Below are 23984 nucleotides of genomic sequence, written 5' to 3' on the forward strand. Positions count from 1 at the left end.
AGCAGTGGAAACATGTTTTGAGTGACAATTCACACTTCTGTTTTGCAGTCAGATAGGAGAGTCATGGTTTGGTGGATGCCGTGAGAACTTTACCTGCCTACCTGCCTATGAAGTTTAGTGAAGGAGGGATGATGGTATGGGGCTGACTTTCAAGACATTGTGGACAATGCTATGCTTCCAAATGTGTGACAACAGTTTGGGGAAGGCCCTTTCTGTTCCAACATGACGGTTCCCCAATGCACAAAGCAAGGACTATAAAGACATGGTTTGATGAGTTTGGTGTGGACGAACTTGACTGGCCAGCAACGAGCCCATCAAGCACCTTTGGGATAAACTGGAATGGAGATTGTGAGCCAGGCTTTCTCATCGAACATCAGTGCCCGACCTCATAAATGCCTAAATGAATGAGCATAAATTTCCAAAGAAACACTCCAAAATCTTATGGAAAGCCTTCCAAGAAGAGTGGAAGCTGTTATAGCTGCAAGAGGGAGCTGTCTGAATATTTTTGTCCATGTAGTTAATTCATTATTTTGACTGAGAGCTGGTGGCAGAATTTAAACACTTTGCTTCAAGGTTTGTAGAACTGCTGCACCTCTGGAGAACAAAAATCATTAGCATACTCACAAGTACATTTTATAAATAAAGTGGAGTTAGAGTAGCCATTTAATCAAGTTTGAAGATTAAACGTGTTATTTTTACATCTTTTCTGAAGGTCAGCATTTTTATTTGTTTGCATCTTCTCTACTTCACCCAGTGATCAAACATTTCGAGGTCTACCATCTAATTAACTTAAAATCTATAAACCACCAGCCTGTCGCTTCCCAGGTAATTAATCACCACGGTAACAACAGCCTCATCTCTCTTTAGTATTCCCTCACTGAGCGAACAGCATCATTTAAGTTTCATGTATGTTTAGATCATTTATACTGCCTTGTTAGAAAGCACATTATGTATTTACTGTATGTTTTTTACTCATCTGTAGTCATATCAGTAATATTTCAGCCTCAAAGTTCCCATTAGTATGTTCAACGCCCCTCCATGTGAAGTTTATTAAACTGCATGTGTAATAAGTGGACCAGAAGGAGGCGGAGATAACAGAAGCACTTCCTCAACATTTCCTGTAGAGCATCAGTCACACTCAGCCCTGAGTTATATCAAACTCCTGCACCTTGAAAACTCACACTGCCCTCACCAAAAAGGAACTATTTCTAGTAAAAGTGCAGCTTTTCTCCTGTAAATTTGTGCAGAAGCATCATTTGAACATCTCTTATCAGTGTAACCATGCAGTGGGCCGATGTGGATGTTCCTTCCTGCAGTAAAATTGTTCTGATGACCTCAGACTCACCAGGTGGATTTGTTCAATCCCTGGAAATATCCTGTTCATGTCATCCCAGACAAAACAAAGATACGATGAAGGTTATGGGTGACAGCGGTGTCCCACACGGTTCATGTGTCACTGACCGTCTGGTTTTTGGTGTCACAGAGGGTTTTCCTGCTCGGTTGTCGCTGCTGCATCAGTCGGGCGTGAAATAGTCGAACACAAAACATTTGGCCTCGGTGTGCTCCGGCCCAGAGGAAATTCTGCTTCAGTTCAGTCACCTTACATGAAGATTTTCACTGTAATATGTACCCGTCTGAACAAAATGTTCTACTTTAAGCAGAAAAAAAGCACAGAGTATTCATATCTGATCATGAACGCCCCACCAGCCTCAGTGGGAGCAAGTGAGCTTCATTGGAGAAGACATTGTTTGTCTTGGGTCCATTAAAGGAGAACTAATGAGCTCTTTAGAAACAATACCACCAAATAGTTTCTCCTTCTGTCAGTGAACGGCCAGCAGTTTGTTAAAGATAATACAACTCACCATTACCTTCTATTAAAGCTATGAGATGCTTTAACTTGGACTAGTAATGTGAACAACCCCTAGATGTCAGGGTCGCTAGATTCTCAGTTACATTAAAAAAAGACACTGAAATATTTTCCTTCTTTTCAGTGAGCTGATTGTTTTAGTCAAGTCCTCTTGTGTTAAGGTTTTTAACTCATTGATTTGGTCTTTGAGCTCTGTAATGTGTTTTTTAAGCCCCTTTTTTTTTGCTTTTTATGCTCAGTGATTTGGTTTTTGCGTTCTTTTATTTTGTTTTTTAGCATTTTCTTTCTATTTTGAGTCATTTGATTTGGTGTGTTTTGTAGCCTTTTGTTCAGGTTTTTATGCTGGTTGTTTTTTTTTTAGCTTTTTGATTTAAATTTGAATCAAGCATCCTGTTGTGGTTTTCAGCTCTTTATTTTTTTACGGCACTGTGTTTTGGATTCGAGTTCTTTGATTTTTTTAATCACTCTATCTTGTGTTTGAGGTTTTGTTTTGTTTTTTTGTTTTGAGATTTGTTTTGTTTTGTTTATTTTTTAGAGCTGTTTGATTTTTTCAGTACTCTGTTTAGGATTTGAACCCTTTGATTTTTTTAGAACTTTGTTTTGGATTTGAGCTCTTTGATTTTTTTTTTTTTTTAAGTACTTTATTTTGGATTTTAACCCTAGCAATTTTTTTTTGGATTTGAGCTCTTTGTTTTTTTAATCACTCTATTTTGTATTTGAGGTCTTTGATTGTTATGTGCTTTGTTTTGTTTTCTTTGTTTTGTTTCTAATGCTCACAGTTGTGGTATTTTAGTTCCCTTTAGTGTTTCTAAATTTGTTTCAGCCTCAGTGATTCTGTTTTTCACGAATTGATTGTTTTTTAGCACCTTGATTTCTTTTCATATTTTTTTTTTTTAATGTTTTGGTTTTTGATCTCTTCTGTGCAGCTTGTTTTTGAGTTTGAGCTCATTGAATTAGTTTAATGCTTATTGATTTGTTTTTTCTGCTTCTTTTAGTGACATTCGAGTTTCTGTTTGTGCTCATTGTTTTGATTTGATCGTTTGGGTTCAGTTTTGAGCTGGTTTGATTTGCTTTTCTTTATTTTTATTTGATTAATTTATTATAAGGGATGGAGCACATACAGTACATGTGCCAGATTGTAGCCATAGGCTTATTTCCATCTATAGTCCCTGGCAGGTTTACGGTATATGTAGAAAAGAGTGCATTAAACATGTCCATAATAATAAATAAAATAACAATAAAGGGGGGAAAAGCCTACATTAATTCAGACAACACCAAGAGACCAAACAACATAAACGGTACAATATAATACAAAGAGTCAAATAACAGTACAGGAGCAGGATGCATGACTTTGGGGCAGCAGTAGCTCAGTCTGGAAGGACTTGGATTGGGAATTGGAGGATCACCAGTTCAAGTCCCAGTCAGACCATATCCAGACTTTGGCCTGGTAGCTGGAGAGGTGCCAGGACACTTCTTGAGTACTGCTGAAGTGCCCTTGAGCAAGGCACTGAACCCCCAAGAGCTCCAATGAGGGCAGCAAAGTCATCACATCCATGGGGATCCTGTTTGAATAAAGTAGCCATTGTGGTTCAAGTGCATAAGGCAAATGTTAAAGTGCTAAAGTGCTGATGTATTGCGCATGGTCATGTGTGTTTAAGGAAATTGCAAATTTGCCCTTGGCCTATTTATTTAAAGTGCTAATATTATTGCACATAGCCCTTTTTTTGTGCTCTCTGTTTTGGTTGTAGGCTTATTGCTCACTTTTGAAGTCTTAGCTTTGGTTTTTGGGCTCAGCGCTTTGGTTTTAAGTTCTTTGTGTTACTTTTTGCCCTTGGTAATTGGGTAGATGAGCTCTTTTTGAGCTTTGCTTGGGTTGAAAGCTCATTTTTTTATGGGTACCGGTTTGATTTTGAGCTCATTTTTTTGAAGGACTTGTTTTGGTTTTGAGCTCCCTGCCTGGTCTTTAACACCCAGCTTCTCCCGTTTACTGTTTACTCCACACGCTCGGTTTGAAACTCTTTAGCCATTTTCTGAGCTCACTGCTTTTTTCAGAAAAAAAATAGACCCACAAACTCTGAAATTGAACGCTAATGTTGCTCTGCTCTGCTTGATGTATTATTTGGCAGCTCCATGATGCTTCTCTAGTGTGCATTTAGCTTGAAGGAGTTTGGCTTTTTCCATTCTTACAGCCAAAAAATGAATGTAGCTTTTACAGGTCCACAGTGATGCACCAGTGTTTGCAGACCGCCCTCGTTTGGCTGGGTCTGATGGATGTGTTAATGGACAATTGATTGCTCTCATATAATCGGGAAAAACTTAAGAGGATTAACTCTGATGTTCTCATTTCTGCTGTTTCTGCTCCCTAAAAGTAGCCAAAACACTATCAGCACTGCTTTAGGTAGCTCAATAATGCAGATCTCTGTTATCAGTCTTATAACCATGATACGAGTGAACATGTTGGCTCATTTTTGATCAGAATTCAGATCAAGAGCTGCATGATGGTGATGCCCTCACTGCTGAAAACTGTTTGACAAACAGAGGCCAAACGATGAACTGGCTATCAGAAGGACCAGCACAGAGTATCAGATAAAAATCAGTATGTATCACTGTCACTGAGCCGGTCTACGCTGGCTGCTCCTGTACGTCAGCGGACATCCCTCTGAGAGGCCGACAAGCTGCTCTGGTCCTCAGCCTTAAAGAAAGTGTGATTTCACACTGTGGCAGAGATGTCACTAAGATAGCCCTCTGTGGCGTGTTCTGTGGCAGTGTGGGAGGTGAAAGGCTGTTAGGCTGAATTTTACAGTAGTTATTGGCTCAGAGAAGTTTTGAGTGGCCAAAAGGAGCCACGGATGTTTACTAAGAGGCAGAAAAATAACGCTTTAACTGAACTGTGGGGCTGTTACAAGGTTGCAAGGCTGACCATAGGGAGGAAAAGAGGGGCCCCAGCTACATGGGAGCCCATGAAGGTCAAAGTTGAGCTATTTATTTATTCATCAGTGTATTTGTCAGGGGCAATACATAAGCACTTTTGCATCCAGTTGGAGTACAGCTGATGCACTGTGGCTAATCTACTGTACTAGGCTTTTAAGAACAAACACACATGATAAAATAGAATAAAATAGACATAAAAGAATGTCAATTACAGCAGATATAAAGTTGTTTTTCACCCACTGAGACACGCAGACCGATTGTCTATTCAGCAGCTCTGCAGTTTGTTGTGGGGATTTAGGTGAATCATGGATGACTGCATCATCCATTCTTGTAAACTCATGACTTTTTAAACCCAAAATTTCACATTTTTTGAGGTGAATTTATGAATAAATAAATGCAAAATTCTGAGTTTGGTTTCTTGTTTATTTATAACTTCATAGTCATTTTGAGCTTTTTGTCACAAGTGGCCCCAATACCCTGTCATGCAAAAAGGACCATCAAGATTGAATATTTTCATTCTTTATCATTTATTTATTTTGTATAATTTATTTTTATAATGATTTTATATTAGTGTAAGTAAAATAAAATGCTTTAACCACTGTCGGGGCGTACTGCAGGTATCAGAGAAGTAATTACACACCCAGAACAGCCGTTGTTGACGACTGCCATTGCAAAGATTTGCATATATGGGGGTCAGAAAGCCTTGTGGTCATTGTGCATCGCATGTGCAGAGGCTTTAGTCCTTGAAGGAGACAGCTCAGGTTCAACCATCGACTGTCTGGCTGGAGATATATGCAGATGTGTCATGGCTGCCATGCATCCTTTGTGTCGGTTTGACAAGTTGGCTCTCCACATGCACAAAATCTAATGTGACATGGATGCGAGACACAGTATACACAGTCAACACAGCAGCAGGGAGAAAGTTTAAAACAAACTCTGCTAGTCTACAATTCCCTACATATTGTCACAGCACAGAGACAAACATGCCTGTCAGACCAGCTGGTGACTTATTGTTGTAAAAGTTGATGTTTTGGGCGTGATCAGTCAAAATTTCAAGGCACACCAAATCCATAGCTGTAGAAAATTGTCTTTTTAAAACATGTTACAGTGAATTGAGCAGATAGCATTAGTTCAGACAGGCCACTGAGTCAAGCACTGTTATATAATTGAGATCAGCTGATCTCACACAAGCCCTCATCAGCAGTCAGCTGATTTGCTTCTATGCAATCTATTGGCTAATGGTACTCATGCTGCCATATTTAAACTGCTTTAACAGCAATAAGTGCAAATTTACAAATGCTAATCAAGTAAAACTATTAATGACTGCAAATCATGTGTTTTTCTTGACAAAGTGGTCCTGACTGAGCGTACAGTAATTTTGTGCCTTGCCACACCATTTGAGAACCAATGGCCTAGTGATTGGATAGCACTCCGGGTTCAAGTCTGGCCTGTGGCTCTTTCCTATGTCTGCAATAATGGCAAAAGCCCCAAAAAATAAATCTAGATTAGACTGGTGTTACAGTTCAATCAGTGACCATGCAGAGTGGTGACTTTAGCTGAGTGTGCTCATGGCTGTTTGTATAATCCTCAAAAGTCAGATGTGGGAGCTGGGAAAATGTTACGCTTTGGTTGCCATTTCTATGAGTTGGTATCTCGAGGTACTGAAGTTGTACTGAATTCCGAGTTGGAATTCTGACTTCAGGGGGATTTAGGCTGAAACATCCAACTGGCACTTCAGAATTTCCAAGTTCCAAGATAAAATTTAAACTACCATAAGTTTCAATTTTTTTCAAGATATGTAATGGGAATATTTTTACATTATAATAAAAAAACAAAGAGACATCTATGAACACGGTCACCAGTTAACATGGTCACTCATTAAACTGATACACTGGGAGTGTTAAGTTCATACCACCAGTCATCAGTCTGACCTGTTCTGATTTTACTATTGATTATTAATGACAATGTAATGTTAATTCTGATCTCAGAATTAAGATGAGCAGCATCCAGCATTGTAACCATGTTTGTAGTTTACATCCCACACATCAAGCCTGAGCTATCTCATGTACTCATGTGTAACATGTGTCACATACAGGCATTTAAATTATTTTTACTGTTTACTTTCTAAATGTCCTGGAAACACCCACTAACTGTAACTAAACTTATTCAGTTATAAAGCTGACATAAAGGTAATATATAACGTGGTTGGTGAGTAATGTTTTGTATGATATTGATTGCATACGTCTAAATGACACATTTATCAGACTGAAAAGCATCCAGATTGCATATGCTCTCTAAACTACAAGCTGCTGTGGCCGAATGGAGACTTTAAGAGGCTTTTTCCTTTCCCTTTTATAACAATTTCTAAACATGAGTCATTTCCCGGCCTAAACTGTCACTTATGATTGGGTGTTTTTCGCTTGAAGTATTTTCCAGCCTCCTAATGCTCATTGTGCTCAGCGATCTTTAGCGTGTGTTGCATTAGGGAAAATGTCACCGGATTTCAAATGAATCAGAAGTGGTGATATCTCTGAGGGCTGGTCTGAAAATAACAAAAATCCATTATAAGGTTTTTAAAAAGTTCTCATAACTCACAGAAACAACCTCCAGAGGAGCTCTGTCTCTGGATTTACCATAAAAAAATCCTTAATGGGTTTTCTGATGAGAGGAGAAAAGAAGAAAGAGACAGAGGAATATAACTTTTTATTGATTGAAAAAACTAATGAAAGGAGAGAGCCCATGAGTCACAACTTTTAATCTGTGTGGGACCTGAGTTTGAGTTGTACATGGTGCCATACTTGGGTGCTGGTAGCCTCATGTATAGTGGCTGTTGTCCTCCAAGTGGGCGGCCTGGGTTCAAATTTGACCTGTGGCTTCTTTCCTGCATTTCACTGACCAATCTCTCTCTCCCCATTTTGATCTCTATCCGTGGTCTTGTCTGAATAAAGGCATAATCAACCAAAACAAATCAAAGTTGAACAACTTCTGCTTGCCTTTTTTGCAGTATTGATGCAAGTGCACACATTACACCGCCTGGGTCACCTTTGTAGATTACTTTTTCTGTGTTTTTTTTCCCTTTAAGTACATTCCTCAGAGTTGTTTCCTTTAATTGCTTTGCTTTTGTCTTAAAGTAAGCTGCACAGTTATTGATGATTATTTCTTTTTTTAATCATTTTACAGGCTGGAAGGAACCGAGGAGAAGTTCAGGAACAGGGAGAGTCGTCCTGAAGATCTGCAGCTCATCGCCGAGCTGAAGGACATGGTGTCAGAGAGAGAATCTCTAGTCAAGAAACTGGTGGTAAGTAACCGCTGTACAAAGCACACATTAGCTACTACCCTAATACAGCATCCTACAACAAAAAACTAACATCCTCCACATAAAACACCAACAACAAATAAACAACAGTCTGTTAATGTTAAAACCTGAAGTCGATCACTTCCTCTCCTTATTGAGCCTCTGTGACATGCATACTATGGCTGAGACATTGCAGGGATGTAAATATCACGACCTGAAATGGGACTGTGAATAAACATTGCGCCTCTATGTGGAGCTCCTGCTGTGTCTTGTGCTCACGCTTCTGCATTACCACAACACAGTGTAAATGAACAGATGGAGACACCAGTACAATATTGCTGTAGAACCAGTATCAATGTTTGAGGGTGTTATGATGGCAGAGCTTTATACAATGGGGAAATACTCTAAAGAGAGCTTTGATGATGACACATTGCTGATGTTTTTGTACTATTTAGACTGCAGAATTGCTGATAAAATGGGGGAACAAAGCTGTGAGTTTGAGGAGACTGCCACAGCTTCACCAAACATCCTGGTCTTATTTTGGACACTTTTATTTTAGTTTGCACACAGAAACAAAAATATTTCACAAAACTACCAGCATCTAAATTATTACTCCCCCTGTTGCCAATAGTCAGTTGTGTCTCCTTTTTGCGTCATTTGTTGTAGTCTCTGACACATCTTCAGAGGAATCCCAGCCCATTCTTCTTTGGCAAATCTCTCAAGCTCCTCCAGATTTGATGGTCTTCTGACACGGACCTTGGTCAAAATGTGGGCAAAAGTGGGCAAGACTGCTGAGGGAGTGGCAAAAATGGTCAAACACTGGCATTAAAGTGGCAAAAACGGACAGAACAAGACAAAGTTGTCAAAAATTGGCAAGAAATCAGAAGGAAAAAATGGGGAAAGAGGGGTAAAAATAGGCAGAATGTTGCCACAATTGGTCTAAAATTCAGAAGAAATTGATAACAACTGTCAAAAGTGGCAAAAACGGGCAAAAGTGCTGAGAGAGCAGCAAAAAATGGACAGAATGATGCAAAGATGGTCAAAACTGGTGAGAAATTGGCAAAAAAAGGCCAGAACTGGTGAAAAATTGGCAAAAATAAGTCCAAAATGATCAAAAAATTGTGAGAAATTGGCAAAAATTGGGGGAAAAAGGGTCAAAACTGATGAGAAATTGGCAAAAATTGGGGTAAAAATGTCAAAATAGGTGAGAAATTGGCAAAAATTTGGTAATTAAATGGTCAAACCTGGTGAGAAATTGGCACTGAGTTAAAAATGGTCAAAAAGTGGTGAGAATTTGGCAAAAATTTGGTAAAAAGAAAACAAAAAGGTCAAAAAAATGGTGAGAAATTTGCAAAAATTTGTAATAAAATGGTCAAAACTGGTGAGAAATTGGCAAAAGGTTGCCAAAAATGGTCAAAAACTGGTGAGAAATTGGCAAAATGGGTTAAAAATTGTCAAAAACTGGTGAGAAATTGGCAAAATGGGTTAAAAATTGTCAAAAACTGGTGAGAAATTGGCAAAAGTTTGCCAAAATGGTCAAAAACTGGTAAGAAATTGGCAAAATGGGTTAAAAATTGTCAAAAACTGGTGAGAAATTGGCAAAATGGGTTAAAAATGGTCAAAAACTGGAGAGAAATTGGCAAAAAATTATTAAAGGGGGCAAGAGTTTCATACAGTAGGCAAAAAATGACAATGGGTTTTAATTGGGTCAAAAGTAGCAAAGATGTGTCAAAAAAGTGCCAAAAAAGAGCCATAAAGGAGAATAACTGTCAAAAATTAAGGATGACTAAAAAGAAAATTTACTTATAGTGACAAACAAGAAGTGGCAAAATGTGCAGAAAAAAGAGGTGAAAAGTGGTTAAAAAGTGGCACAAATAAATAATCTGAGCATCAGAACCCAATCATAGCTTGAGACACTTTTCAGCTCTAAAATGAATTAACTGTTAGCTAGGATGCTAGCACCAATGCTGTTGATCCAACACATACGCATCAACATCCTCAATAAGCCACAGCTGGGGAGGGCCTGTTCTCTGGGTTTGTCAGGGGCCTAGAAGGCAGGCCTGATTCTGACACTGGTAGATTTTGAGAAATAATTCTGTTTCTGTATGTGAATTGAAATAATGTAAGCATTCAAAATAAAACTAGAACAATTGGAAAAGCTGTATTAAAATTCCTTGCTCTGTTCAACAGCACTTGGGAAAATTCACAGGGAGGGGTTAATGATTGTGTCGTCCTCCGTATTTGTTAAAAATATGGGTTGCGACCATTTCAAACCTGAGATTACCTCCTTAGTCAACAGGTCAGCAAAATCTTTACAAATGCCTCACAGGAGCTTTAAAGACTGTTTCCCAGACATGCTCGACCTTACTCTGGACCGTTTGCTGCCCAGTATAATCCCCTCATTAACACTGTGATTTTTTTATTGTCTTTGTCTGGGACTCTGTTGACGCTAACTTCAAGGTTTCTGCGGTTCCACTGCACTAATCACATGAAGGTGACTTCATAAATTAGCTTAGAATTTGTCACAGTGCTGCACTCACGTTTATGTTTCCTCCTGAGTCATTGGCTGGTCTCTGACATCCACAGTGTGTGCTCGTTGTGAGGTAAAGAGAGTGCTTAAAAGCTCATTTACAGCTCCCATTTTGTGGTAGAGAATAGAAATCAGAGGCACAGGCCTGTTAAAATGTTTACAATGTTTTAGGGCTGATTTCATGAAGGCATTAAACTGCAGATTCAAGAGCGTGTTCCTGCAGAAAAAAGCCCATTAAATGTGTGATGTTGAGTGTTTTTATAGTCCCATGAGCCGTCTGCAACCTTTCCGGCTGTCAGCTAACGTGTTTTTCTCCTTCAGGATGATAAAAAGTTCTACCAGCTGGAGCTTGTCAACAGGGAGACCAACTTCAACAAAGTGTTCAACGCCAGTCCTAATGTAGGAGTTATCAACCCGCTCATCAAGGTAGGAGCTGAAAACCTGAAACACACCACACACAGGGGCACGCCGAGATACCTGTCGCTTTATCTAAGACGCAGCAAAGATGATATCCACTCCATCTCATTTCATATCCATCAGTGCTGATCGGGCAGAAGAACAATCAGTACTGAGGTTTTATTGCAGTGTAACAATCCTGACTACAGTATTTTTAACATTGCTGCCAACAAATGAGACTTTTTAGCCCATTATCTGCCTGTCAGAGTGTTTCAAGGTTGAAAACAGCACATATGTATTCTATTGTATTGAAAAAGGACAAGAATGCGGTGTGAAAGTGCAATAAACAGAGTCACTCAGAGTTTACAGCAATGGCAGACGGTAAAAGGTGATATATGAAAAAATCAATTTTAATGGTAGAACAAGCTTGTTCTTTTTATTACAAACAAAGATACCACAAGACAGCATGCTGAAGGAAAATGTGCAGCCTTTGTCATTTCAAAGAGGCAAAAATCCTGCCAATAAAAGTCTCACTTGTTTGCAGCAATCACACCAAGGTGTCACAGTTACAACCAAACTAAAACCATAAACCTTCATCACATTAAACGATCTGTGTTTGCTAAAGTTTAGAGGCCTTTGACTTTTACGTAAAAGATGCAAATATGCAATGCTTCTGAGTTGTATAAAAGCTATAAAATCAAAAACTTGGCTTCCAAGTCTTAATAAAAGAGGTTCTCTGTCCTCTGCATTAAGCACCACAGCTCTCAGAAAATACTCTAAAGTACCTAAAGTCATGGACCTGCTTTTTAAAGCCACTTTGGTTCGACCTTTTTATTGTGTTTAATTGCTGATAAAAATGTTTTAAAGGCCCTGAAAACATTTATTTAAGTACCAAGTTCATATTAAAGGTATAATGTGTGACATTCCAATCATTAATAAGAGGATTATTTAATGTAGATATTAATATAACTAGAAGAAGGAGGTAGAACATCAGCGAGTGGTGATGGCCTAGCCCTCCGAGTTTACAGCAGGTAGGAACATAATCCAGCAATGACATCATGATCCCTTTATCATGATTTAAGTCTCCACTTGAGAAGTAAAGGAAAATTAAACATTTATTTTTTTTTGGCCTGAAAAGTAGCATTAAAGAGAATCAAATGCATGAGTGATAGACAGCCAAACTCCAGCCGATATAAGCCTCATTCAAGGATATAGAACTTGATATAATCTCAAAGCTTTCCATTCAGATTATAATGATATCATCTCTTACGATGTCAACAAAAAAGCATGTTTTTGCTCTTAAAAGAAGGAGCACATTCACAGGAGAAGGCCAACCTAAAACCAAGAATAGAGTAGCTCTAATTCCTCAGGTTTTTTTATTATGAATAAAGGCTATTTATATTTGTGGAGGGTCAGACAGTGATATACTGGTTTAAAGGGGTGGAAAGTAAACAATTGCATTTACGGAAATTACTGCAACTAAGGAGGTTTTTTGGTACATTTTGAAATCAGTACTTTTACTTTTACTTAAGTACATTTACACAGAGTAACTGTACTTTTACTTCAGTACAATACTCTTGTACTTGGACTACACAGTAGCATATAGAAATAGAATGATTCCACATCATGTCCATAGACAGCTGATGACACCTTGGGTCTCTCTGCTCATGGTGGATTGTTGTTGTTTTTGATTTGAGACACATTTACACCATGAGTGAAGTTACCCACCGAGTTAGAGTTCACACCTGTGAATTGAGGCATCCCTAAGGGGCTCATAGTACATTTTCTTTTTCAGTGTATATTGCCTTGCTTCGAGGTCGACTTTTTCTTTGTTCTTCCAGAGGAGACCTAGCTTACCACAGATGTTCAAGAGTTTCTGCAGCTGTCAAATTGTAAAATATTTCTTTCAAAAGTGTAATTAAACAACACCACTTAAGTGTGGACCAATGAAGTCACTCTTGAACTATTTAACTTTCTATGAGTTAAATTAACACTGTCAATGTTGCTGTGTATTTGACTGCATTAAAGAGGTGTGACTTTACCTGAACAACCTGGTTGAAGATCTATTCTCCTGATGCTCGTGCCAAAAAGGAAATAACATATTTTACTGTGTAATTCCAAAATAACTACTCAGTACTTTAAGTAAACTTTAAATTGAATACTTTTTACTTTTTCTTGAGTAGATTTATAGACCAGTACTTTTGCTTTTACTTAAGTAAATTTTAACCAGAGTTACTGTACTTTTACTTGGTTACAATAGTTTTGAAATTTTTCCACCTCTTCTGGTTTAAAGTGTAGACAAACTGCTTTCTTCTGACTGTTCATGTGACTTGAAACAACATCTAAGAAAGGCTTAAATATACCTAATAAAAATGTAAGTGTTATTGTAACTTATCTTTACAATCTGTGTAGCTTTCATTTCACTCATATCAGTTAGAACTCTTATATTTCAGAGTGCCTGTCTTTTGCAACCTGTGTGTGAAATGAGGGCCATTGCCACCTACTGTGGTGAGGTCTGATATTCCCAGTAGAATAATCGATTTGCCCTCTGTGATCAGACTAAGTACAGTTAAACTGTCTAGTAGAGCTGTCACTGTAGCTCGTCACTACTGTGTAAACATAGTGACTAAGAAAGGAAGGGAAGGAAATGGATATAGTCTGAGAGACTGGTGCCAGAGTGTAGGATCTACTGTACCTCTACTCTGAAAGTCACATGTTATACCTTTAAAAATTTAAGTGTTTGAACATAATTTGTGATTACTTGAGTGTTAGTCAAATTAAGGTAATTTCAAAAAGTTCTTAAGCTTACTTGATTACAATCTGCTTTGCAAAAAAACAACACAGAAGCATCAGGTTTAGCAGGACGAAGCATCTCGATTTTCAGACGTAGCCCCACCCACTTTACATGTGTGTAAAGAGCGCCAAAAATATAAGAAAAATGTTCATATCAAATGGCCAAACCTCCTCTAACATTGGCAGAAAACTGTGTTGATGAAAGATCCTTATTGTTGATTGTAAAGATGTTTGCAGACATGTTTTCAGGGCCTGAAGCTTCTAGTGCTCCTGTAAACGGTGACCTCATCACTGTATGTCTGAGATGAATGACGCTCATTGCATGATGGATATATAACTGTTGACACTTTGGCCTCCTGAACTTCCAGTATTTTTGTTCTTGCTGTTTTCCACATATTTGTACATGTGATATGTGATCATCGTGTGCTAGTTTCTGTGTGTTTGTCCGTCCAAATATGCGAGCGGTTCTTCCTCCTGATTGGACTGTTTCTTCCTGACTTTTTCCTCCAGCTTTCCTTTGCTTTCCAAGCCATTTGTTAGTGTGAGATGTTTTCTGCTTCGACACATCTCTCCTCATCTGAACTCTCATTCTGCTCAGAGCGCCTGGTGCTTTAAGACTGAGTGATGCCAGTCCTCAGATTGATCCATTCACTCACGTTTAAATATGATCAAGTTAGCACGCTGCTCTCTTTCTGTCTCTTACTGGATGGACCTTTAAGGCTCTCCCTGTCCTCCATTTCCCCTTTTTCCCCCTTCATTTCTTCTTATCTTTTAATTATTATTTTGATTTAAACCTCCCTTTTGCTCCTTTATGACCCCCATGCACCTCCTTTTTCTTTTTTGTCTGTGTAGCAAAAGAGAAAGAATGAGAAAACAGCAGCCAGCAGATTCAGCAGCTCTTCTAATGTCAGGGCTCTGGAGGCAGCAGGTAGGGGCGTGGGCGTGGCAGGTTCAGGAAGTGGGCAGCCCCCACAGCCCCCACCTCCGCCCCCAGTCCAGCCCAGCCGCCTAGAACCCATCCCCAACTCCCCCATCCACCACCTTGAACTCAACTCCAACAAACCTCTTCCCCCGCCGACCCCTCCCACCGAACCCAAGAAATTCATGAGGTGAGAGCCTTTCTGCCCCGATGGGCCGCAGCTGCTCAATCCACGCATCAATCATCCAATCACAGACTTTAATTCATTCTAAATACTCTTCTAATTAAGATTTAAACACTTTCGTCATAAATGATGAATATATATATATATATATGAATATCATATCTAGAGTGTAATCTTAATTGTAGGAGCTGTACTTTAGGCCATGAGTTTTTCATAAAAGCCTTAAAATAACCAAAAAAGGTTTGAATTTTCTGACTTTAAAAAAGGTACATCTGGGATAAAACTGGTTTTAATGTTTTTTTCTCTTCCTGTCAACTGTGTCCCCACATATTGAAACCATAAGGAGCATAAAATGATCATACTAGGGGAAGAATAAGAGCTGTCAAGCACCTTAATATGTTGTAAATTACTGTTTGCTATCAGTTATTACTGCTACACCGGTCAGGATTCTGCTCTTCTGCAATACAAATACCAAGTAGTTCAAAAATATTTTGAAGAGTCAAGTTAGTTTAGTCCACAGTCACTCCAATTTAACTAGCCTGAGCTAACGGTTGCCAGGTAAGTTTCAACTTGATAATTTCTTATTGGTACAGTGTAAAAATCTTGCACTGGAAAATCTAAAAAAATGTAAAGACAGCTAATCTGATGTCATGTATATTTTTAGCCACATTAGACACATCAAAATCTGTTTCTAAAACCTGCCGTTCTGTCGCTGTATCAAATGTCATATCTGCCCCTATTGCCACTTGCAGCAATTCTGCACCTAAACATGTATTTTCGTTATTTGAACAGACCACAAATGTGATATATTATAATATTTTATCATACTAATGTCATCCAAATTCATCAAAACCACCAAAAAGTGATGACATGTAGACTAAATGTGTATAAAGTGATGCCTTTAATCAAATGATTGTACCATGAGTTAACACGGCAAGCATGACCCTCCACTCTACTGCCCGTTTGTTTAAACTCACAGATGTCTGCTTCAGACAGCATTTAATTAGAAACCTCACCAAGTCTGTCAGATTCATAAAGGTAACAATAAAAGTAAAGATATTCAGCTTAAGAAAATATATTTCTCTTACTGTACACCCTCCCAGTCTTCTATATTTTCTTTCCGTATATTTTCATCAGTACAGTCTCAGCTTTTTGTGACACTTTCCTTGTGAAATTAATGTCTGCAGACACACATTCTTCTAAAATTCTTTCAGTAGGGAAGCATAACTGCATGTTTAATGTTATTAAGAAGATTAACAAGAGTCCTGTAAAGCCGCGCTCCCTGAGCATCTGCCTGGACTATCACCGGTTAATCCAACACCAGTTAAACTGGTACACCAGCATTTCAGTGTTTATGTTTACCCTGATCGCAAATACTAAGAGCAAACATTAGCAAACCTCAGCATCAATAGTGTAACAACATTATGTCTGTATTAAAGGCTGCCTGCTATACGAGCAGTTCGTTCTGATTTGACTAAAATATAGTGTGCAATATTTAGTATGCAGCCTATGAGAAAATGCAAGATTGCAAAATATAGCGATGTTGAACAGATATAGATAAAAATCTGTATAATGCATCAGGCCAATCTGCCCTGCATTTTCTCACAATGCAAACAGCAACCAGACAGCAACCACAGCAATATCATTGTTAGCATGAGCCAGGGGTGGGAAGAAACTAATTACATTCATTCAAATTAAAGCTGTTTATTGTGTATTTGTACTTATTTTAGTACATTTTAAAATTACTGCTTTAACATTTACTGAAGTACATTTTAGGGAAAGTATGGTACTTCAGAACTTTTAAAAAGCATCAAGCATTGAGTAAAACAACCACTAAAAGCCACAATGAGGAAGTTTTTATGGAAACCCATTTCCACCAAATAAAGGAAAAATTTGAAAGTTAGGCAATTCTTGAAAAGAAACACAATCCAAAGTCTTAATTATGAAAAAAAGGCAAAAATGTGAGATAAAAAGACGAAATTCTGATTTCAAAAGTTATAATTATTATACAAAAGGTCAAAATTATAAGATAAGAATTATGAGATAAAATGTCAAAATTATGAAATAAAAAGTCGAAATTATGAGATAGATAGTCATAATTTTTGACTTTTTATCTTATAAGATATAATCATTGTATACAATGACAAAGATTCTTATTCTCTGATTCTGATCATTTTTAAACTTTTTATCTCAGAAATTTTATCTCAGAACTTTTTATTTCATAATTTCGACTTTTTATCTCACAATTATGACTTTTTATTTTATAATTTTGACTTTCTATCTCATAACTATGACTTTTTATTTTCTGATTTTGACTTTTTATCTCATAATTATGACTTAGGATCCTTTTTTTTATTGCCTTACTTCCCCATTTTTCAAGTGGCGGGAATGGACTTCCATAGAATAAAGCTTTCTGCAAACAACAAGAAAATGGCAAGTTATTTAGCTTTGATAACACATAAGTCAGTAGCACATAATGAGCTTAATTACATTTTTCAGCCTAAAACAGCTGTTGCATTTTACTTTAGGATAAGGTGCACCTTATAATAAAAACCCTGAATAGAGGTCTATATTCTTGTGTTGTTATTGCACAAAAATCATATTTCACTGTTAAAGCTTTGGTACCAAAAATTGCTACTCAGTTCTTTGAGTTAACTTTAAATGTCTTACTTTTTACTTTTACTTGAGTTGATGTATAGACCAGAACTTTTACTTAAGTAAATTCAAAACAAAGTAATTGTAGTTTTACTTGAGTATAATGGTCTCGTACTTCTTCCACCTCTGGCGTTAACATTAACTCCCATTCCAAAAACATCTCACAGGTGAAATTTCATCACTGTGAAAATCTTTTGAGTTTTTTTTTTCCACACCATAATGGATGCTACACAGGAGCTTTGTTAGCCATTAGCTGGGCTATTATTTGCTTCTTTTTTCCAGAACCAGAAACCAGCAAAGCCAGGCCTAGCACACAGCAGAATAACACCAGACTGGCAGTCATACTACACACTAATGCCAGATGCATCCTGCACTCTACTGTAGTATGTGATGGGCTGTTTCAGATACAGTTTACATGATGATTACAGTGCACTTATATTAACATAATATTGTTTCATTCATTTAGATAAGCAGCTTCATATGAATCTGTTTGTTCTCATCAAGGGGAGGGAGACTGGAGTAGAACAGAATCACTCCCATGATTCCCAGCTAGCCTTGGTGTCTTCTTTTGTTGTTGTTTTGATTGAGAGCCCCCTGGTGGCTGAATTACAATGTACCATATGCATTGCATTTAAGCGTACCACCAAACTTGTTTTTAAATTAAAGTTTAGATAACAGAAGCTCAACTTTAGCTTGGCTGAGGAACAACCAGCTTTGATAATTAGCTTTGGTGAGCTAGCTGACAATGCTAACATTAACTATATGAGCTGTGTATCTGCTAATTAACTATTTCATTGTTGCCACTAACTAGTGTTTCAGAACAGAGCAGTTAGGTATGCCATGGTGGTTACTAATGTTACATCACACTAAAGAATAAGCAAAACCTTATAAAGTTAGCATCCCATCAACTGATTAGCCTTATAGATTATATAAAAAATAAGGAAGTAAAGAGATAGAAAATTGTACTTTGTGGTTTTTCTAACATAACAGTCTTCAGCTGCTTCCTTTATCTACAAGGAAATGTCAAACGCCAGGGAAAGCAGCTAATGTTAGCCTAAATTAAATACGCTAGCATCAAATTCTTCTGTGATCATACTAAAGTCAGGAGTGTATGTAATCTTTTTAAACTGTTTAAATGTCAATTTTAACTGTATAAAATAATGACAGTAAGGTAACACTAAAGGAAGGTAGCTGTTGATGATAATGCTATCAGGTAACTGCAGAGCAGATAATGCATTCTTTACACTTTTGCTCCTTTATTTTTTTTGCTTTGTAAAGGGCAGAAACAGACCCACCATCCAAAGTCTTATGATATTTGAAGTATTTCTCTGCTTATAAGCTTCAAAGAATGGCCTTGGAATGCAAAAGGGGCATGTTTATATCTTAATTTAATCCTTTCTGTTTGTCCGTCAATGTGAACATGTTACAGTGTGCATGTTGATGAGTTTCCCTTTTCTGTTATTTTGTGGCTTTTTGTTGGGCATTTTGTCTCTCCATGCTCATCCTCTCATCTTGATCTCAGCATGTTGCACAAGCTGCACTTTAGACTCTCTATCTACTGGAAATGATGGATTATTTTCTGTACAGACAATTATTTTGTGGTTTCTAATGAAGTAGATATTGTCTTTTGCTATCGTGGACTGTCCCCTCTGTGTGTGGTGGTGTTTTATTTTGAAATACAGTTCTTTTTCTTGACTCTGTGGTCCAATAAATGCTCTTCTCATTTCTTAAAAATGGCTGTGATTGGTTGCTGGGGTGTGATGATTAATTATGTAACATGCTTCTACCATGAATACATGCAGTTTATATAATGCATGCAAAAGACTCTAATTTTAAGGGTTTATATTAAAAGCATGAGTGAGAGGGTGTGCGTGCCAGCATGTCTTGTATATTCATGATCTTGCTGCATGTTTTTGCTGCTGTTCTGTAAAGAATGACGTGTGGTGGCTGCTTTGCAAACGCTGTAAACAAACCTGCTAACACTGCACATGAGGTTTGATGTGAAATTGTGCAGATACACTCTCTTAGAGGTGATCCAGGTTTTCTGACAACAAAAAGCACATTATTTTCATTGGTTAGAGGGCAGGAGTATCAGCAGCACTCACTATCAGAGCAGAGGAGAGGTCTTCAGTGACAGTATGAGGTCAGAGATTATGGATCTGCTCTGAAATGTTTCAGACTCGTCCTACTGTCCCTCCACTCTCTTTGCTCTTGACAAACATTTGTATTTAGCAGGATCCCTCGGCACTAGCCGTAAAAGTCTCTACAGTTTCAACAGTGACATCCAGTTTGTAAACCCCGACCCTTTAAATCACTGCCATACTCTAATATTCACATTAGACAGAAAATTTTATTACACGACAAACTTAATTCGCTGGGACATTCAGGTGCTGTTTAACATTAATGAGTGTACCAAATAACTGTGAACAGTTTCTCTCCAGCTGTTTTAGGTTTCACTGCCCTGCTCCCAAAATCTTAATGAGTTTGTTGTTTACATTCACACTTCACAGCAGGAGACTATCCCCGTCAGGAGGGATGGGTGGTCTGACAGGACAGCACATGAACTCAGAAATGGCGGCTGAAGCAACAGTGTCTAGGTTTGGGTATTGTCAGAGATTTTGAGGATACTGATGCTAAATGGATACTTTAGAAAAAAAAAGTGGCTAAACATTGCCCAAATCAATACTTTTAGGACGAATAAACAAGTTAATTTTCAACGGCACTAAAATACTTTTAGAATTGTGAAGGCATCATAACTTCAAATTAAACAATATATCAAATCTTAAGGTTAAAATTCTTTAAAGTAAATTTAAATCATAAAGTTAAATATTATAGTTATGTATGATGATCCAGTGTTTCCCCTAGGTTTACGGGGGGGGGGGGGGGGGGGTGGACACCAACAAAAATGCTTAAAAGAATCATGGTATAAATAATAAATATAAATTATATACACAGTGCTTAACAAATTTATTAGACCACTAAAATACAAGGCATCATAACTTCAAATTAAACAATATATCAAATCTTAAGGTTAAAATTTTAAATTTAAATCATAAAGTTAACATATTATTTATTATGACCACCACCCCAAAGTGTTTATGCCACAGCTGTCTTAAAAGAATCATGGTATAAATAATAAATATAAATTTTATGTTTCTGCAATGCTAAAAGCTCTTTAACCCAAATGATATTTTTAATGCTAAAATAGAATTATTATTGTTATCCATGAATTTTCAAATTTACTGATTTACAAAACAACTGAAAAAATAGTCAAGCACATCATTATTTCTTGATCAATATGTCAAATTATAGTTATTTACTTGCATTCCTGAACAGAAAAATGAGTTTTAGTGGTTGAACATTTTACTTGATTCATTTCTGACTTCTCAGAAAAACGCAGTGAGCCGGCTCAAATTTGGGTATAAAAAGATGAATTCAGTTTGAAATCCCTCATTCCTGTTCAAAATGGTAAAACTTGGAGAGCTCACTGAAAATGAAAGAGTCCTCATTGAAGTACTTCATGATGCTGGATGGTCTCTGGGACAAATGTGACAGGTGGTCTAATAAATTTGTTAAGCACTGTATGTATAAATGGCCGGGTCTTGTTTCCTCTCTCAACTGCCAGTCCAAAATAGATAATAAACAAATAGTAGACAGATAATGTACATAATCCCATTAGGGCTGTCAAAATTGACGTGTTATTGCGGATTAATCCATCATCATGATTAATCTGATTAAAAATTTTAACGCAATTAACCCATCTACAACGCAGAATAACTCAAAATCCCTGAAATCTCTGGCATCTTATTTTGGGCAGTTTGTCCAAGTAGAGTTGCCGTCGAGCATGCCGTCATGCATGCGCAAATGGGCCGTTGATCCAGAGGTGACCAACCAACTTGATATGGAAGACGCTAAACAGCACGTTGGCCCTCTCGATATTCACGACACACCTGCCCCCACACACCAGTGAGGGGCAATGCGTATTTCTGCTTGCTGTGGTGAGAAGACCAGGAGGGAGTTGGTGCGGAGATGAACCCAACTGTCGCTGATTTTAACCACATTTCTCACCGGTTTGTCAGTTTACAGCGTGATATACGGGGGATTGCAGGATTTTCCTGCATTACAAGTGTCAGACTTGTTGCGAGAATTTTATAAATTGTGTGCAATTGCTGCAATCTTATGCGAAATCCAGCACTCGTTTAACTATCTCAGATGTAAAACAAGCAAGACATCGGTTCATACACAACTTTAATGGATAAACTAGCTGCACTGGAGATCTCTCTCTCATGATACTGAGTCAAAGCATCCCAAAACCAGGGTCTGACACGGGGAGGAGGAGGCGGGGCTCCGGTGCATCAGTGAGGCGCCTCACTTTCCTCAGCTCTTTCTGTCCTCCAGGCCGTCATGTGACTGAAAGCTGTGAATACAGCTGGAGAAAGAAACAGTGTTGTTTTCTTTGGTTTAAAAGCCAAAGTGCTCTGTAGTGTAATTTTCACATGAAATGGAAAAATACTGTTTATATCCCATTTAATATTTAATGATCCTTAAACTGAATTCTTTGACTCTCAGTTGCGACCATACGCAATACAAAGATTATTTATCACATTTACATCGAGGAAAAGTCTTCAGGGAAGTTATTGTCTTCTTCAAGCAAAGAAAACTACAAAAACATGTAAACCTCACCCGGCGGTTAGGGGACTGTTTATTTAGGAAGCAGCCAATTAAAGAAGCAGGAGCAGGTGTTTGTTTTGATGGATTCAAACACTCCATCTAATTAGTTCGAAGTTTGGGTAACAACATGTTTCCCCCCTGAGGACATAAGGCAGCCTCAGACACCAGCAGTGATTGGCATTTTTATTGAAAAACAGACCCTTTAAAATATTCATGAGGCCTGGTGGAGGTTGTGTATTTAAGATACAGCAGACACTGTTTGTTCCTGCACAAACACAGGGTTTCATTGTCATGATTGAATATATAGTCCCATTACAGCTTAATTTGTGAAAGGCAAAACAAGCGAATACAGCATGATTGTTCCTACTGCCCAAAGTTGGAAGGGTACGATGTCTTACCCTTAACTCACCTCTATTTGGGTGCCAAGCGTACCTATCTGACCCTAAAAGATGGATAAACACAAAACACACCATGTTCTGTAGTGAGCTGAGTCACTTTTCACCATCATTTCTTTTCATAAACTTGCTTTTAGGCTAACAGTGATATACTATTTAGGAATTAACCCTGTGGGGTACTGGTTAGATTGAATAAACAACTCAATTCAAGATGACAAGTGATGATATTGAGTCGCCCTTCGAAACAGCTCTTATATGTAAATGACATATAGACATAACAAAATCAAGATGGTATCGCATGAAGAACTGTTTGCGAGCCAAAAGACTCTCATTACAGAACTGTACCAAGTGATGCACATCTCTAAAAAGAGATGAAATTCCCATGGAAACATGAGGCATGGCTGACATCAGCTGTGGAAAAGGGCCTTGTGCCATAATGGACTATAAATAGCAAAAATGCTGATTTTTTTGGTGTATTTTAGTCCATAATGCTGCTTTAAAGGATAAGATATTCCCTGTTATTAAAGGGATAGTTCAGTGTTTTTAAAGTCTGGTTGTATGAGGCATTTGACAGTAGTAGTTGCATTAGCCTCCAGTGATTTCCACTTGTGTTGCCCCTTTAAGAAGACTCACTGGTGGTTAGTGATGGGAATTTCGACTCTTCTGGCTCATGTGGCTCAGCTCAGCAAAAAGTGTCGGCTCTTTTGGCTCCCAAATGGGCCTTGTTTGGGCACCTGTTTGGCTTCATTTGACCTGCCCGTTTTAGCAATGTTATAACATATGATTGATCTTTGGCCAGGTATTTTACTCTTACTATGCTCAGTTTTTAAAAATGTACTGTCTCCCCAAAACACCTTGTGTGTCGAAAGAAATCAGCTCACTGGTTGGGGTGTATGACACACCTGACGTAAAACATGAATGTAACACCATCAAACATGAGTCCTTGCAAGGTGTGCCTGTGGTAGGGGATCAAAGATCATTTGTACTTAACACAGACACACAAAATATTTACAAATGATAATCATAATAATAATAGTTATAGTTATAGTTATAAAAGAGTCGGCTCTTTGAACCAGCTTGTTCAGGAACGAACCACCACTACTGGTTGTACTGGCAGGGAAGCTAGGCTATACAGTGTGACAGATTGGTACAGTTACACCACCTAATTTAGTGAGTTGTAGGCAAAAACAGGACAAAATACAATGTTGGCTCACTTGTATGCTATAACAGAAGTTTTTGAAGCATTTTATTTTTCACCTATAAAGCCTCTGTGTTTGGCACTGTTCAATGCAAGCTTTGGCTATTTGCTAAGCTACAACGTTATGAAAACAATGTGTCAGCAGAAGAT

The 23984-nt window shown here is 37.9% G+C and overlaps 1 protein-coding gene across 2 annotated transcripts in view; it reads left to right on the forward strand.

Moving 5' to 3' along the window:
* Positions 1-23984, forward strand: part of fam184ab (family with sequence similarity 184 member Ab) — a 300581-nt gene that overhangs the window by 274843 nt on the left and 1754 nt on the right. Inside the window, exons 19-21 of one of the 2 annotated variants that reach the window (XM_041804790.1) lie at positions 7979-8096; positions 10945-11049; positions 14665-14921. In XM_041804790.1, the coding sequence (XP_041660724.1) occupies positions 7979-8096; positions 10945-11049; positions 14665-14921 (480 nt within the window). The remainder of the gene's footprint in view (positions 1-7978; positions 8097-10944; positions 11050-14664; positions 14922-23984) is intronic. The other variant, XM_041804791.1, reaches the window with a different exon arrangement.

This window comes from Cheilinus undulatus, linkage group 14 (assembly GCF_018320785.1).
Source record: "Cheilinus undulatus linkage group 14, ASM1832078v1, whole genome shotgun sequence".
Taxonomy (NCBI): Eukaryota; Metazoa; Chordata; class Actinopteri; order Labriformes; family Labridae; genus Cheilinus; species Cheilinus undulatus.